The 18,254-nt window shown below is 42.4% G+C and overlaps 1 protein-coding gene across 8 annotated transcripts in view; it reads left to right on the top strand.

Moving 5' to 3' along the window:
* rapgef2b (Rap guanine nucleotide exchange factor 2b) overlaps positions 1 to 18,254 on the top strand; it is a 130,972-nt gene that overhangs the window by 98,635 nt on the left and 14,083 nt on the right. For 5 of the 8 annotated variants that reach the window (XM_017474549.3, XM_017474552.3, XM_017474547.3 and 2 more), the window contains 16 exons: positions 2,867 to 3,044; positions 4,849 to 4,985; positions 5,707 to 5,865; positions 8,349 to 8,501; positions 10,263 to 10,427; positions 10,959 to 11,066; positions 11,177 to 11,380; positions 12,019 to 12,127; positions 12,502 to 12,778; positions 13,447 to 13,604; positions 13,710 to 13,724; positions 14,413 to 14,653; positions 15,273 to 15,659; positions 15,798 to 16,009; positions 16,129 to 16,252; positions 16,670 to 16,693. In XM_017474549.3, coding sequence (XP_017330038.1) covers positions 2,867 to 3,044; positions 4,849 to 4,985; positions 5,707 to 5,865; positions 8,349 to 8,501; positions 10,263 to 10,427; positions 10,959 to 11,066; positions 11,177 to 11,380; positions 12,019 to 12,127; positions 12,502 to 12,778; positions 13,447 to 13,604; positions 13,710 to 13,724; positions 14,413 to 14,653; positions 15,273 to 15,659; positions 15,798 to 16,009; positions 16,129 to 16,252; positions 16,670 to 16,693 — 2,651 coding nt within the window. The remainder of the gene's footprint in view (positions 1 to 2,866; positions 3,045 to 4,848; positions 4,986 to 5,706; positions 5,866 to 8,348; positions 8,502 to 10,262; positions 10,428 to 10,958; positions 11,067 to 11,176; positions 11,381 to 12,018; positions 12,128 to 12,501; positions 12,779 to 13,446; positions 13,605 to 13,709; positions 13,725 to 14,412; positions 14,654 to 15,272; positions 15,660 to 15,797; positions 16,010 to 16,128; positions 16,253 to 16,669; positions 16,694 to 18,254) is intronic. The other 3 variants (XM_017474551.3, XM_017474548.3, XM_017474550.3) reach the window with 2 other exon arrangements.

The following is an 18,254-nucleotide window of genomic DNA, read 5'->3' as shown; positions in this document are numbered from 1 at the left end:
TCACTCATGATGGTCGATTTACACCTTGGCTGAAATCAGCAGGGAGCATAAATTGAATAAACTCAGTGTCCTGATGTGGTCTGTTTGTGTAGCTAAACAGTATGTACTGGAATTGTTGCTATTCATGGTTCAAGGTATTACATAACATCTAAGTGTTTCTGAATATAGGATGTGTTATGATGCCATTGTTATGAATAGATCTCTGCTTTTCTCTTATTGAAATATAATAAGAATTTTATTACTAAATATTCTCCCTTTTGAGCTCGTCGTTCCTCCTTGGCAGGGGTAATGCGAAGCCGAAGGTCGCTTTTTTACGATGGTGGTGGGGCCTACATTTAGGCATCTCAAGACATTACAGACTATATTAATATGCAAATTAGGATCCTATATATATATTGTGCAGATAGGTACAAAATAATATTTATGAAAGAATGAAACATGCAAAAATTACATTTTAAAAATAGATACATTTATAAGATAGATCCATTACTCTATATAAAAACAAAATCAATGCAAATGATAAAATAAATCAAAAACAAATCAAATGCAAAATGAATTTAAATCTCAAGGATTGCTCGGACATGATGATTACAGATCTTTTGGGATTTATCGTATTTGAAATCCAACCTTAGCTCGACCTCTAGCGTGTACCACAAGGTCGAATGTTACAAAAAACAACCTTTGAAATCATTTCGAGGATCTTTTCAAAATAACCTACCAGATCCTGAAGTTTAATATGGCTTTCTTAAGCAACAAATGAACATGCACCACTGTAATACTCTTCCTCTCACTCCACCTCATTGACTCCGCCCCATAGAGGAAAATCCCACCCACTCAGATCCAGCTAGATTCCGAGTGGTTCTTCGTACCATAGTGCGTGAATATTTGATGAGTCGTTTGGACGTCAGTTGATTAGAAGTGACACGGTGCGACAGGACTTAAAATATTCAGCTCGCTCAGCATCAGGCATTGTGAGGATGAGGATGAGGAGGATGCCGGGAATGGATTTTTGCAGACACTTCACCCGGAGTGCATCGTGGGTGTTCTCCATTAGGCGAAAAGCACCTCTGAGGCAGGTGAGAGTCGTTCCTCGTGGGCCGTCTCACGCTGTAATGGCTAATGCATGGTGCGCAGCTCTTTTGTTATTATAGTCTGTGAAGTGAGCGAGGTAGGCGGCGGCCTGCGCTTTACCTGCATGCAGAATTAGCCTCTCATGACCATGAGGTCTTTTGAAGCAGGTGACGTCTATTTTCTTGCTCCTCTTCTCCTTGGTGTGTGTTTTGATGTCTCGGGGCGTTTCTCGCCCTCGGAGGTGTCAGACGTGACCTGGTTGACCGTCTGTGTGCAGTTATTGATATGGAACTGATGAATAGGTTTGATGTGAGCTCAGAAGAGAGTCTGTTTTTTGCTTTGCTCATTCTCTGTACTTTTAGTCAGTGTACAGTGACGGTGGGTTTTCTACGTTTCGGCTTTTTGAGTGAGCTCACTTGAATCGGAAGGATTTTTTTAAAACTCGTTTATTTCTTCATTGGTTTACTTGCGTACTTGTATTTGTTCATTGCAAATTGTTTTTGATACTTCTCCTGGAGCTTAGATTTTGGGCTTTTTAGGCTATTCTTCATTTGCTGCTGCTGCTGTTTAATTTTAATTTATTTGTTTGATTGCTTGCTTGTTTGCTTACTTTCTTTCTTATTTATTTTGATCTTATTTTATGTTGGTTCATTCCTGTTGTATTTGATGTTGCTCCTGGATCATAGCTCTTTGGCTTCTAGATTATTCTTAAAAATTCATTGCAGTGGTTTTTGGTGGTATGCCTGGATCTTAGATTTTAGGCCTCTAGGGTATTCTTCCATCCTTCGATCTTTCCATCCATCCATGCATCCACCCACACGTCCGTCAGTCCGTCCGTCCATTTTCTTATCTTTTATTTGCTTTATTGCCATGGTTTTTGATACTACTCCTGGATCTTAGTTTTTAGGCTTCTATGTGTTATTCTTTCATCTACCCGTCCGTCCGTCCGTCCATCCATCCACCCGTTTATCCATTTTCTTATCTTATCTTTGCTCCATTGCAATGCTTTTTGATGATACTTCTGGATCTTAGATTTGAGGCTTCTATGTGTTATTCTTTCATCCACCCATCGATCTACCTATCCGTCCATCCATCCGTCCACCCATCCATCTGTCCATCCGTCCACCCATTTATCCATTTTCTTATCTTATATTTGCTTCGTTGCAATGGTTTTTTTGGTACTTCTCCTGGATCTTAGTTTTTAGGCTTCCATTTTATTCTTCCATCCATCCATCCATCCACCCATCCATTTTCTTATCTTATATTTACTTTATTGCAGCGGTTTTCAATGCTACTCTTGGACAACTGAACGGAGACCAGTGTACAGGCTCCTGCACTTATACGCCCATTTTTATAATTTCACAATTTAATGGTGTGACATTTTGTCAGTTATCAGATTATTCGTGTTGTGATGGGTTATACTGGATTAAAGCGGGTAAAGACTAAAAGAATGAAAGACTTCACCAAATCTTTTATTGAGACCCCTAAATATGAGTGTATTCAACCTATTAACTTTTTTCACAAACACTTATTTTAATTTTTTTTTTTTAATTTTTTTACATCTACATTCAGCACCTGGATACTGTATGATTGAGAACAAGAAATCAGAATATTTTTTTTTTTTTATATGTTCTTAGAAACCTGATTGTTGACTGTAGCTCCTATGATCAGATTACTGAAGTGCATGTAAACACACTGGATTGATCATATCTTGCGAAATCAGATTTCTTGCACTTTTCAGATTATTTTTTTTAGATATACCCAGTGAGACTGTGCGTTATTGCTTGACCCTTAGGCCACAGAGAGCGAGCCAGGCGACATGGACCTGAGTGGCCTGCCCGAGACCGCCGTCGACTCCGAAGAGGATGACGATGAGGAAGACATCGAACGCGCCTCCGATCCTCTCATGAGCCGAGATATCGTCCGTGACTGCCTAGAGAAAGACCCCATGGACCGCACGGATGATGACATCGGTGAGACACGCCCACACCTGAATAAGATGCATACGCTTTAATTAATCACAAGAGACGGATGATTTTTGACGGTTGTCGAGTTGGTGATATTATTAAGGAAGTTTGGAGTTTAACTGCATGTAAAATGAACTGAAAGAGAGAACTATAAGAGATAAACTTAAGCAAAGTGGGTTTTTTTTCTTGCTTGCTCGAGGAAGTTCATGTTGTGGTGGACTGAGGACAGTGGAGGGTGGTGGGTGGTGGTTGGGGGGTGGGTTAATATTTTTTCTAGGTCAGCTGCGTGACAGGGCTTCCCCGAGCGCATTAAAGTTTGATTTGCAGACCGGCGCTTCACACTGACACTTTAACACAAACCGGCCAGCACCCAGACATGCCGCGGGCAGCAAGGGGGCACCACACACACGCACACGCACGCACACGCACACGCACACTCCACCCTCTTCCCAGCTCTGTCACACAGCAAAGTTGATTTATTAAACGCAATAAGTGACATGAAGAAAGTGACCCTCTTATTTCTCATGAGCACAGTAAACACTGATGCACGAACCAATACCAATTCTGAATTATTTATTTTTCCTTCATGGGTTTTGTGAGACGTGAACTCAGGATGAAAACTGACCTTCAAACTGCATTAGTATTGGCCACCTTCAGAGCTTCCAGAACACACTCTCTTCTCTCTCTCTCTCTCTCTCTCTCTCTCTCTCTCTCTCTCTCTCTCTCTCTTCTCTCTCTCTTCTCTCTCTCTCTTCCTTCTCGCTCTCTCTTCTTCTCTCTCTTCTATCTTCTTTCTTCCCTCTTCTCTCGCTCTTGCTCTCTTCTCTCTCTCTCTCTCTCTCTCTCTCTCTCTCTCTCTCTCTCTCTCTCTTCCTTCTCGCTCTCTCGTCTTCTTCTCTCTCTTCTATCTTCTTTCTTCTCTCTCGCTCTCTCTTCTTCTCTCTCTTCTATCTTCTTTCTTCTCTCTCTCTCTCTTCTCTCTCTCTCTCTCTCTTCTTCTCTCTCTTCTATCTTCTTTCTTCTCTCTCTCTCTTCCTTCTCTCTCTCTTCTTCTCTCTCTTCTATCTTCTTTCTTCCCTCTTCTCTCGCTCTTGCTCTCTTCTCTCTTTCTCTCTCGCTCTCTCTTTCTTCTCTCTCTTCTCTCTTCTCTTGCTCTCTTTTCTCTCTCTCTCTTGCACTCTCTCTTATCTCTCATCTGTCTCGCTCTTTTCTCTGCCTGTCTGTTTTTCACTGTATCTCTCTCTTCCTTCTCTCTCTTTTCTCTGCCTGTCTGTTTCTCACTGTATCTCTCTACCCTCTTGATTCTATCGCGCTCTCTCTCTCTCTCTCTCTCCTCTCTTGCTTCTATCTCGCTCGCTCGTCTATTTCTCTCACTCTCTCTCTATCTTTCTTCTCTCTCGCCCTTCTATCTCTCTCACGTCTATCGCTCTCTCTTTTTTTTTCCTCTGCCCGTCTGTTTCTCACTGCACTCCCTCTCTTATTCTGACTGTATTGCTTTTTCTCTGTGCGTATCCCGTTTTTTCCTCGCCCCCCCCCCCCCCCATCTCTCTGTATCTTTCTGTTTTTTCCCGTTTCCTCTCTCTCGTCCTGTTCTTCTCTCTCTTTTCCTCTGTCTCTGAGTCTTTCTCCAGTCTTTCTGTGTCTCTCTTTGTTTCTGTGTCTTTATATGTCTCTCTGCTCTCTCTATTCTTTTCTCTCTCTCTCTCTGTCTCTGCTGCTGTGTCCTTCTCATTTCCCCTCTCTCTCTCTCTCTCTCTCTCTCTCTCCCTCTCTGTAACATGTCTTCTCTCTGTCTCGCCGGGGTCCACAGAGCAACTGCTGGAGTTCATGCACCAGCTGCCGGCCTTTGCTAACATGACCATGTCGGTGAGGAGGGAGCTGTGTGCGGTCATGGTGTTCGCCGTCGTCGAGCGAGCCGGAACCATCGTCCTTAACGACGGCGAGGAGGTCAGTCTAGTTAGCTATTTTATTTCTTCATTCATTTTTTTTTTTTATTGAATCTCCCTTTTTTTTAAAATTTTATATATCTGACAGTGTAATCTCACTACTATGTAGTGTAATCACACTTTATACAGTTGGTCTGGATTTCTTGAAGTGTAGACGGTGCCTTCAGTATAATAAAACGCGTTGTATCTGAACGTTGCATCTGGTACGCTGCTGCCACTGCCGAGGACAAGGACAGACTGCAGCGTGTCATTCGCTCTGCCGAGAAGGTGATCGGCTGCAATCTGCCACCCCTTCACGACCTGTACACTTCCAGGACCCTGAAGCGGGCAGTTAAGATTCTGGCTGACCCCTCTCACCCTGGATACAACCTTTTCCAGGCACTCCCTCCGGCAGGAGGCTGCGGTCCATCAAACGCAAACCCTCACGCCATAAAAACCATTTCTTTCCATCTGCAACTGCTCTCCTTAACAATGCTCAGGACCCACCATGGTCTCTTACATCCGTGTTTCTCAACCCGGGGGGTCCGCAGACCCCTAGTGGTCCATGGCGTAATTGCAGTGGGTCCGTGGGAAGGTTTAAAAAAATGCTTAAGTGAAAAAAATTCAACTCAAAAAATACATATATTGCATTTTGCTGTTATTGTTAAGCACCAGTACACCAAGACGAATTCCTTGTACGTGTAAACCCGCCGTACTTTCTGATTCGAATTGTGTGTGTGTAGCTGGACTCGTGGTCGGTGATCCTGAACGGTTCGGTCGAAGTGACGTACCCCGAGGGCCGCACCGAGATCCTCTGCATGGGCAACAGCTTCGGCGTCTCTCCCAGCAGGGAGAAAGAGTTCATGAAGGGTGTGATGAAGACCAAGGTGGACGACTGTCAGGTGAGACCACGGACATGACTGTCTTTGGCTGTTTTTCGTGCTTATCCTTACACTCTCTATCAAGCCACTTTGCATTCGCTGAACACACTATATAAATAAAACGTGTCTCTTTGCAGCGTCGCAAGGTTTCTCTGCAGTCTGAGAGAGTCTTCATTGTCTTCTTTCCCAAGTCCGTTTAGTCCTTATAATAGCTTGTTTTATGGTGCATTAAAATAATGACTGTGTGTGTATATAATGGGAGCGGATTAGACAAAATTTGGCAATAATATAAACTTTGGCAGCGTTTCAGTCCACCAGACTCATTATCGTACTTATGTGTCATCAGCAGCCCGGTGCAGCAATTTCGAATTTTTTCTTTTTTTTTTCTTTTTCCCTCCAGTCTGAGAATAAAACATGTTGACAGTCTGCACCATACAGGCAACTGATATACAGTTGAGTGCAAAAGTTAGCACACCCTTACTTTAAAAGTGATTAAACCAACCCGCTACACTCTTTAGTTTCCCTAATCGACCCCTCCCCCCAAACACACACACACACACACACGCACTAAACTCTCTTTATTTCTCCCCGGGTGCTCGGATATCATATTTATCTCCAGCTGTGTAAAACATCAATACTTTCTCTTTAGGCCACGTGTTCACATAGACTCTTACCAGCTCACAGCAGACTGCTCGTTTAAGACCGTTTCCACTTTAAATCAGACTTAAAGTAAACATGCTTTGGACTGTTGTAAGTCGTTAAATAATGCATCGCAAACAAGTCAAATAAATTAACCAGAGGACGCAAGATGATTGGGATGCAGACTCTAATCATGCCAAGGAAGATATCTGCCAATCTAGCCTCTAAGCTGAAGTATTTAGCATTGAAGTATTTAGTGTTTAATTTGACTTGAATGTAATTTAATTTTTAATTACCACAGGACCATTTTAGTTTGAAAATAAAATAAAAAAAAATGGACAGATTATGGCTGTAGAGTGATATTAAGTACGTTAAGATGGTCCCGGTGTCCACTATAATTGACATGCATAAAAAGGCTAATATTTTGAAACACGAACAATTTAACTGGCTTTCAGAACTAAATGTATTATTCCTGACACTTTTGATAAACAAGAGTATATGTGATCATCATAGTAAATAAAAAAAATACGATATTTTAGTCATCTTTCTTCTTTCCATAAAATGTGCTTGTTCCTATGCCGGCCATTTTGGATGCAGTGTAAGAAGTTGTTCCTAGCATCCCCGCCTATAACATATGACATGACATATCACTAGAACGCTCGGGATGTTCTCTGTATAGTGCAGCAGGAATTACTAGAGGAGCTCAAAAAAGTGAAAGGACATGCTTGAAAACAAGAAGTCTGCTACAGGGGACACGTCAATGGGCGGGGTCTCAGGAGGATCTGTAATATACTTTAAAAAAAAAAAAAATTTTAATGAAATAAATATACTGTTAATTACATCCAAAATGAATAAAAAAAAAAACCACTTTTGAATAACACAACGAGGCTGCTCTCGTACTGTATAACGACGGCGGATGGGTGGGGATTTTTATTTATTTATTTGTTTGCTGGTAACCCGATCCAGTAATCCGATTATTCGGCGAAATCGGTCGATCACTCTAGTATTTAGGCCATGTTGTACCAGGATACAGATAGGAAAAAAAAAATACTAAACAAACATTATATTTTATATTGCTGATATTTCAACCTATAAAACACGCACATTTTTGCTTTTCAGCGCATTGGTTAGCTGTAGTCAGCATTCCACAGCATTTAACACCAGCACACATCAGTGATAAACCGCCTCTAACTCCAAGTCTCTCGTGCTGTAGAAACACTACAATCATAAACGTGATGCTGTTTTTTTTATTTTTTATTATTTTTTATTTTATTGCTTGCAGGAAGCGATTTTTACGGGCGAACACGGTTCGGTTGTAAGGTTTATGAGCCTGGTTAAGCGGTCTTGGGTGGCTGTGGCATCACGGAGGTTAAAAGTTGCAATCTTTTACTGCTAGTTGTGAAGAAATGATTGCTCTGTATTGAAGATAACATTTTTAAAGGTTTAAAGTTAACCGGGTGTGTATTTTTATTTTTTTTTTTCGTCCATAAAAATGGCATCAGCTGTAAAAATGTTTCGGTTATTGGACTTTTTAGCCTCTTAAAGTTAAGAGACATGGGCGGATGTGGCTCAGGTTGTAGAGCCGGTTGTGCGCTGATCGTAGGGTCGGCGGTTCGATTCCCGGCCCGCGTGACTCCACATACCGAAGTGTCCTTGGGCGAGACACTGAACCTCAAGTTGCTCCCGATGGCAAGCTAGCGCCTTGCATGGCAGCTCTGCTACCATTGGTGTGTGAGTGTGTGTGTGTGTGTGTGTGTGTGTGTGTGAATGAGACACAGTGTAAAGCGCTTTGTAGAACCATTCTTCATTAACCGCTATATTCTCTCTCTCATTTTTTTCTTTTTTTTTTTCTTTTCCCGCTTCAGTTTGTGTGTATAGCGCAGCAGGACTACTGCTGCATCCTGAACCAGGTGGAGAAGAACATGCAGAAGGTGGAGGAGGAAGGGGAAATCGTCATGGTTAAAGAACATCGCGAGCTGGATCGCACCGGCACCAGAAAAGGACACATTGTCATCAAGGTGAGAATTTGTCGTTGTTTCACTTAAAAAAGAAAAAAATTTAAAAAATCCCGTCAGTTATTCTTAAACCCTGGACAAGATCACTTTGACTGCATGATGTCCGGACGCCGGGGGACATTTTCCATGCCTCCTCGGAGATAAACCTTACTAATCAAATTAACGCAGGACGAGCTAGTTTACACAACGTCGTTTTTCTTATTAAAAAAAAACGATCGACACGTTCATGATTGATTATTTATCGTACGTGTTTAGATGATATCATCATAATGTGAATAATATTTATTCGTTTATTCTTGAAAGATTAATAGTGTCGTGATATAAGTAGCAATACCGTACACTTCGCTTTCACCACACGTGCTGTACAGTGCTGCTTGAAAGTTTGTGAACCCTTTTAGAATTGTCTAAATTTCTGCATCAATATGACCTAAAACATCATCAGATTTTCACACGAGTCCTAAAAGGAGATGAAGGGAACCCAGTTAAACAAACGAGACGAAAATATCATACTTGGTCATTTATTTATTGAGGAAAGTGAGTGGCAAAAAGTATGTGAACGTCTCGGATTAGGTGAAATTAGAGTCAGGGGTTTTCAATCGATTTGATGACGATCGGGTGTGAGGGAGTGAGCGCCCTGTTTTATTTAAAGAACAAGTTACAGAACCGTCTCTAAAGAGTTTGGTCTCCACCGATCCACAGCTGCACAAGCAGCATTGTTCACATACTTGCTTGCGCATCTTACGGAGGATGAAATGCGACCCTGACTTGATGGCACGTCAGAGCCTAAACGTCTCGGTCCACCTAGTTTCCAAGTCGAACGGTCATGTAACGTTCGTCTGTTTCATGCGCAGTGATGTTAAACGCGCTAACGAGCTCCGTTTCTCTTTAAAACCTTCTTCAATCTAAAAGAAAAAAAAAAGATTCAAACCCTAACTCTAATAGGAAAACGATCTGGAATAGTAGATTAGTGTGCGATTTGTGACAATAGTTTGTGTTGACGCAGAGCCACTGTGCTGGATGTATAAAAGTGGCACGCCAAATGACAGCAGGATCTACATGGCGGCCATCTTGCGTACGTATAGTGAACGGTAAATTCGAATGACCCTTTTGTATTCAGCTGTAACTGAGGTAATAGCCCCTTTAATCATCATGCAGCATCCCACTTTTCTGCTTTCTCAGTTTGGGAAGTGTTTCAAATGGATTTGTGGGATAGGCGATGAAATAGTAGAACGTTTCTGGCAACACGAGGCGGCGTCTGCCTGCGAAATCACAGAGCTGTCTGTTCAGATTGGACTAAAATGAGCCTTTAAAAAAAAAAAAAATAATAATAATCTATGTAATTTGGTCTATGATTTCCTCAAGGAAAACTAAGTAAACAAAAATATAATGGAATTATCTCAGAAGCCCATGTAAATTTAACCCTGTCTGATTAGAGCATTAGACATGCTGTAAACTTTGCTTGAAATGACATTGGGAGTGTTATTCATTCGCCTTAACGAGGAGGATTTGTTCTGTTAAGCTGAGGGACTCGGGGCTTAATCAGCCGGTCGACTTGACGGCGCGGACGTATATCGAACGCACGCCCTAATCGATTCCAGAGCATCGGAATCTGCTGAACGGAGCACAAAGTGTCTGCAGAGTTACGTCGCTGTGCAAACCAAACGAGCGAAGACACTTTGCTTATTGCAGGAACGAGGAAAGGACGGCGAAACGAACACGTTTTCACGAACAAATGCCCGATCTAATAGTTCTTCCGTACCGCAGGGCACGACAGAGCGTCTGACCATGCACCTGGTGGAGGAGCACTCAGTGGTGGACCCCACCTATATTGAGGACTTCCTGCTCACCTATCGCACCTTCCTGTCCAGCCCCATGGTGGTGGGCAGGAAACTGCTGGAGTGGTTCCATGACTCCAGCCTCAGGGACAAGGTAGTGTAAATATCAACACATCACAGGTCACATGCGCAAACACACATCATGTGTGTACAGGCTTCTCGAAATTTTACATGCGAAACCTTCCATAATACTAGTGTGTGTTTACTGAGATATCGGCTGTATACCAAGTTATTTTATAATGTACGTACCTAGTTATAGCGTACACACTTTTAAAATGCATTTTATTTTATAATCGACGGAAGACATTTTGCACATATGTACTGTCGACAAAATTATTGGCACCCTTGTACATACTGTATATATATATATATATATATATGTATGTGCAGGTTTTTTTTTTTAGGTTTTTTTTTAAATGTGTTAAGCACTACCATCACTACTGCTTTAATGGAATAAGAACACAATGAAAAAAAATTGTATTTGTAATTATAAGGGTTTTTTTTTTTTTTTGGGGGGGGTTTGGACAGAATGAATAAAATTTTTTAATGATGATGATAATATTAATAGTGGGCTTTTGAATTAAACGTTATATTCTAACGTTCGCATAAATGCTTGTGTACCCAGGTTACACGGGTAGTCTTGCTGTGGGTGAACAATCACTTTAATGACTTTGAAGGTGACCCTGAAATGACGCACTTTCTCGAAGAGTTTGAGAACAATCTAGAGAGGGAGGTCAGTGGTTTTTTTTTTTTTTTTTTTTTTAAACAAATTTTTTGTTTTGTTTTTTGAACAATGCTGGCCCTAACCCACTATAATCTCTCTGCTCTTGTGTGTTGAAACAGAAAATGTTCGGGCACTTAAGACTGTTAAACATAGCTTGTGCTGCCAAAGCCAAGCTGCGGGTGGTGACTCTGACTAAGCCGTCACGCGAGGCTCCTCTGGCCTTCAGCCTGCTCGGTGGCTCAGAGAAAGGCTTCCGCATCTTCATTGAGAATGTGGAGCCGGGCAGCAAAGCTGCAGAGGCGGGCCTCAAACGTGGCGATCAGGTACTTCTCGTAATGTCTTGTATCGGCATGGTCGGGTGTCGCTATAGAGGACTGAGTTGAAGCCGGGTCAGTGCAAGACAAGTACGGATCTGATGAAGTATCACTCAGAACGAATCCCTTCCCCGCCCCCAATAAAAACATGAGCCAATCAGCAGTGGTGGATTAGTATTAGTATGGGTTCAAGCCCAAGGCCCCGGTCTGTCGCTGTACTGTAATGTATATGTGACGAATAAATTCTTTCTTCTTCTTATCTTAATGTGGAATGATTGACAGTTGCACAGCTCTTCTGAATTCTCGATATTAACTGACTATAGTAGTACACTTTGGCCTTCCTATGCTTCTCTGCTCCTGGTGAGACCTTGTGTACAGTACACGCATTACAACTTCTACTATGCATTATGTATTATACATACATTATACATGTACTGTCTCTAATATGAGCCATGAAAGAAGTGCTTCAGTCCTCATACATATGCAGTTTGACAGCACCAATCCGCATTCACACAGTCTCGGCCAGTCCTCAGTGTCCTAGGTCTAATTTAATTAATTAATTAATTAATTAATTTTTGTAATCTGCTGACTTTTTTGGAAAACATGACAGTCCATGAATACGTCGTTTTCTCTGTGTTGTGTCTTAGATCCTGGAGGTAAATGGGCAGAACTTTGAGAATGTACAGCTGTCCAAAGCAAATGAGATCCTGCGCAACAATACACATCTGTCGATTACTGTGAAAACAAATCTCTTGGGTAAGTTACACACCAAGAATAAGGTCATCTTTTCAGAAAGGAATGTCAAGATTGGAAAAAAAGGTCAAAGGTTAAAACGGTTAAGACCACTGTCAGACTTTATTGCTGATGGATCTCCGACTGAGGACCAATCTAAGACGTGCTACTTCTAATTCAAGATCCTGTCATCGCCACACAACAGTGCTGGTGGTCATTTGGTTCATCTTTTGCCGGGATGTGACCAGGCCAAACTCACGATTGAAGATTGATATATAATCCATAATCAGCTAACTTCCTTGCTTCATTAGGTTGTAATTGGTGTAAAAACTGATCCAAGATCAGCACTTTGAGTAAGTGTAACGGGCAAATATAATTAAGACACCATCTTCTCTCAGTGTTTAAGGAGCTTCTGGCTCGACCTGAGCACGACCAAGAACCTGACCACGATGAAGAGCTGGACAGGAAGAACGGGGCGCCGCACATTCCCAAGATCGGGGACATTAAGAAGGCGAGCCGTTACTCCATTCCAGACCTGGCTGTGGATGTGGAGCAGGTGATGGGTCTGGAGAAAGCAAGCAAGAAAGCCAAGGCCAACACAGTGGGTGGGAGGAACAAGCTCAAGAAGATCTTCGACAAGACTCTCACCAGCATTCTACCGCCAAAGCCGTACAAGTCAGTGTGGATCTATCTATCTGATCTATCTATCTGATCTATCTCTCTATCTATCTGCCTATACCTGATCTATCTCTCTATCTATCTCTATCTCTCGATCTATCTACCTGATCTATCAATCTGATCTATCTCTCTATCTATCTATCTGATCTATTTACCTTTACTTGATCTATCTATCTCTATCTCTCGATCTATCTACCTGATCTATCTATCTGATCTATCTCTCTATCTATCTATCTGATCTATTTACCTATACTTGATCTATCTATCTATCTATCTATCTATCTATCTATCTATCTATCTATCTCTATCTCTTGATCTGTCTACCTGATCTATCTATCTGATCTATCTCTCTATCTATCTATCTGATCTATCTACCTATACTTGATCTATCTATCTATCTCTCTATCTATCTACCTGATGTATCTATCTATCTATCTGATCTATTTACCTATACTTGATCTATCTATCTATCTATCTATCTAGCTATCTATCTATCTATCTATCTATCTATCTCTATCTCTTGATCTGTCTACCTGATCTATCTATCTGATCTCTCCTATCTATCTATCTGATCTATCTATCTGATCTATCTGATCTATCTATCTCTCAATCTAATATACAGCATGCCCTAGCCACATGTCTAACCACTGTGGTGTGTTCTGCAGTGATGTTGGTGTAGGCCAGTCCCAGGATGACAGCATTGTGGGAATGAAGCAGTCGAAACAGATCCCTCCTGCTCTTCCGGTCAGCGGAAACTTATCGTCCAGTAACCCCGACCTGCTGCAGTCTCACCATCGCATACTCGACTTCAACAACCAGCCAGGTAATCGCTGGGAATTCACCGATCTCTGAGATGTTAAACAGTACAATATCTCTTCAAATGCGAATTTCAGAAGTTCATATTATACAAAAACTGTCCTCTTTTCAGAACCCGTCCCTAACAGTGAGTACATCGTTTCAGGTTTTCGAGTGCCTCTCGATGATCACTTCAGTAATCGTTCTCTTCTCTTCCCATGATTTAGTTATTTTTCCTATTTCAGGGTGTTTGATTTGCTTTCCAAGGGCTTGATTTTTTGATTGATGATTCCCAATCATGTCTTTCTGGCAAATGTGGTGGTGTCGAAATAGAAGTGCTTCTTAATTAAAGGGATGCCAAAGAATGCTTGCGGTATTAATCGTCGCTCGCGGTCACGTCACGGCCACGTAATGCTGCGCGCTCCCTTTTACAACCGGTCTCTGTTTGCTTTCATAAACTCTAAGTGTTGCTTCAATCTTAACACTGCCCATGCTAGTGCTGTTCCCTTTGCGTAAAGCCTGAACCAATGATTCGGTTCTTCGCGCTTCCCGTTAATCTGGTTCAATCGACCGTGACTCGTATGATTCGCTCTTTATCCTCAATTGATTCTCGGGACTTAAAGCCTTTGCTTGCTCACGGCAGTGTTGGGATAAAATCAACTCTAGATTCCTGAGTGAAATCACAGATTCTTTTTTTTTATTATTATTATTATTATTATTATTATTTCATTTTTGTGTGGTTGTAATGAAAGGGGAAGGGAATGATGATTGTGGGACGCGGCACGTCTGTCCCGCCATTTAATTTGTTCGCGAAATCGAATTCTTTTGCCGTACAGACATGTCGGACCAGGTGCTGCGCGTCTTCAAAGCTGATCAGCAGAGTCGTTACATCATGATCGGCAAGGACACTACAGCCAAGGAGGTCGTGGCTCAGGCCATCCGGGAATTTGCTCTGACCGCCGCCCCTGAAGCTTATTCGCTGTGTGAGGTGTCCGTCACCCCCGAGGGTGTAATCAAGCAGCGCCGGCTTCCTGAGCAGCTCTCCAAACTGGCGGACAGAATCCAGCTCAGCGGCAGGTATGACCTCGGGTCAAACGCGGTCGCGCGCACGATGTAGAACTGTGCAGCATTAAGCATATAACGTGAAACTAATACGTTTCATTTCGAACAATTTGATACCGATGCGCTGCTGAAATTCTCCATTCTGATGTGTCAGAAGGTGTTGATTTAATTTCCTAACAGCAGTCCTGATGGTCGTGAATCCTATCATAGGTTTATATTATACAGTGTATATATACCGTGCTAATTAACATGTCATCGGTTCTATAGTAATGTCTAATTTACAGGGATTAATGGAATTAAAAAAAAATACGTTTTCTCAGTCACATGACAAGCATTTATTTGGCTCATTAACTTCAAGAGAGAAAAAAGAAACGCTGACTCGCTTTGTGGGAGATCCACGTTAAATGTAGTTATAAACGGATAAAATGTACAGTGTGGTGTTCTGTATGTTAGCGTTGGTGGTATAAGAGGAATAACACACTTTGGGAGGAGCTGTTCTAGGGAAATGATGAATGTACTCGAGGTTTTCCTGTAAATCCGTTGTCATTATGCAAGAAAGTTGTAGACGATAGTGTGGGAAGAAATGCACCGGACTGGCAATCATACACGTCTACCGTACTGTCGAAATTTGAAGGTACTACCTGAAGAGCAACATGGAGACGGAGACGTTGTGCTCAGACGAGGACGCCCAGGAGCTTTTGAGGGAGAGCCAGATCAGCCTGCTGCAGCTAAGCACGGTGGAAGTGGCCACGCAGCTCTCCATGCGTGCCTTCGAGCTCTTCTGCGCCATCGAGCCCACCGAGTACATCGATGACCTCTTCAAGTTGCGGTCGCGCTCGTCCGGACTTTCCAGCCTCAAACTCTTCGAGGAGTCCATAAACCGAGAGACCTTCTGGGTGGCCACTGAGGTGCTGAGGGAACCCAACCAGCTGAAGCGCATGAAGATCATCAAGCATTTCATCAAGATCGCCCTGCACTGCCGCGAATGCAAGAACTTCAACTCCATGTTCGCGATCATCAGGTGAGGAAAGAAGGACGAAAGCTTGCTCACATGCCTAAATGACCAGGTGTTGTGGAATTGCTACGTTTACAGTACTGAGGTCGGTTTGGGTTGGAGCGCTGAGATTTCACTATAATTCCACCGTTGATGTTTTTCCAGTGGTCTAAACCTGGCGCCCGTGTCCAGAATGCGAGGGACTTGGGAGAAACTTCCCAGCAAGTACGAGAAACTCTTCAGTGACCTGCAGGATCTGTTCGACCCGTCCAGAAACATGGCCAAGTACCGAAACGTTCTCAACAGCCAGAATCTGCAGCCGCCAATCATCCCTCTTTTCCCCGTCATCAAAAAAGACCTCACCTTCCTCCATGAAGGTAAGTCAGGAGCGGTTTACGAGCAGATTCTCTCGCTCTCTCAGAATCGATCCCGATATTGCAGTAATTGATGTAACCGGTATCGCTTGAGCTTGAAAACCCTCTCACCTCTCTTTAAGGCAACGATTCAAAGGTGGACGGCTTGGTGAACTTTGAGAAGCTGCGTATGATCGCTAAAGAGATCAGACACGTGGGTCGGATGGCAGCCGTGAACATGGACCCGGCGCTGATGTTCCGCACCAGGTGAGTGTGTACAGGTTTTCACCCCTGCGTCATGGAGGTGTCCTCCGGTCCTGTCCTCATTTTAGGCTGCACTTCACTGAAGAGCTTCTAGTGCACTCTGAGCACTGTATGTATGCTGGATGTAGAGCGTCACGCATTCACACACGGGCTTTCCACTAGAGGTTTCTGATTGGCTGCTGATGTTTCTGTGTATATATATATATATGTGTGTGTGTGTGTATCGTATCATGCTGGAATAAACGTGTCTCTGTGGGCCTCTGGTGCCGCTCACCTTGGTACTCTTTGTCTCTTTCTTGTCATCTAAGCATATCTCCCTCTCTTTCTTTTTTTTTTTCTTCTTCCCTCTCCCTCTTGGTCTATCTGGTTCTCTCTTCTCCTCTGCCTGCTCACATCACTATTCATGGCTGTCCCTTACAGGAAGAAGAAGTGGAGGAGTTTGGGGTAAGTCTGGTGACCTCTTGGTGACCCTTGGCCCCATGCCTCCTTGCTCTCATGCACTCCTCCCTTCTCACCTTTAATTTCAGCTGCTTCCTCGCCGTTTACTTTTACTCATATATATATATATATATATATATATATATATATATATATATATATATATATATATATATATATATATTTATTTATTTATTTTTCGTACTTTTATTTGAATCTGCCTCCCGCTCTGACGAGGTCGTCCTAGAGCGTGATGCGGTCACTTTTGCTAGTCCGGGTCATTGACAGAAAACTCGCACATATGTTAAACATGAACTAATTCTGCACGGACACGACTCCACCATTCTGCATGGTTATAGCAGCTTATTTTTTTTACCATTTGTTACAGAATAATGATGTGACCATTCATGATCCACCTCAGCAAAAGTGATGTTCTAACACGTTTAACCTCCAGCTGCATTACTCACCAGAGCCGCATGTGTTGCCAGGTTTTCCTTTCAGTGCTGTGCGAGTTTGTTGGTTTGTTTTCAGTTCACAATTTTGTGTGAATTTAGATGAAGTGTTTATTGAAGGTGAACCCCGCAGTGATTTAGATCTCCTGTATGACTGAGCACGAGCTTTAACGTCTATCGTAGTGTAAATTGTATAACTTTTCTGACGTAGGTGACTGAAATGTACACATTAGTTCTGGGTATCTCTTTTTTTCTGATATGTTTTTGATGCATGATCAATGAGGTTCAATAGGATAGGATTTAGAGCGGTTTTGTTTATTATGTGGTTAAATTGTACTCAATCTTTTGTAGTTTGATTAGAATGGGTGGGGCATACAGCTTTCTGTGGAACTGATGGAAGGCCCGGTAGCCACGCCTCCTTCGGTCATACTGACGAGACCAAATGTCCATGCCTCCTTTAATAAGACTGACAGGCAAAGAGGACAAGTTAGTTTTATTAGGACTCATTGGTACTGAGGCTTACTCTTACTTCATTGGGATAGACAAGCCAAGTGGAAATGCCACTACAGAGGCCACGCCTCGTTCAGTAAATCTGGAAAACAGAAGCCACGCCTCGTTCAGTAAATCTGGAAAACAGAAGCCACGCCTCGTTCAGTAAATCTGGAAAACAGAAGCCACGCCTCGTTCAGTAAATCTGGTAGAGCTAAACTTCTTCCACTAACTCTGATAAACAGGGGCCACACCTCTTTCACTAATCTGATCAACAGAAGCTACACCATTTCACTAAATCTGATCAACAGAAGCCACACTTATTTCACTAAATCTGATCAACAGAAGCCACACCCTTTCACTAAATCTGATAGACAGAGACCACACCTCTTTCACTAAATCTGATGAATAGAAGCCATACCAATTTCACTAAATCTGATAGATGACACACCTCCTTCACTAAATCTGATTGACAGAGGCCACACCTCTTTCACTAAATCTGATAGACAGAGGCCACACCTCTTTCACTAAATCTGATAGACAGAGGCCACACCTCTTTCACTAAATCTGATAGACAGAGACCACACCTCTTTCACTAAATCTGATGAATAGAAGCCATACCAATT

The sequence above is a fragment of the Ictalurus punctatus genome, chromosome 8 (genome assembly GCF_001660625.3).
Source record: "Ictalurus punctatus breed USDA103 chromosome 8, Coco_2.0, whole genome shotgun sequence".
Lineage (NCBI taxonomy): Eukaryota > Metazoa > Chordata > Actinopteri > Siluriformes > Ictaluridae > Ictalurus > Ictalurus punctatus.
This window is presented reverse-complemented; position numbering and strand designations above follow the sequence as displayed.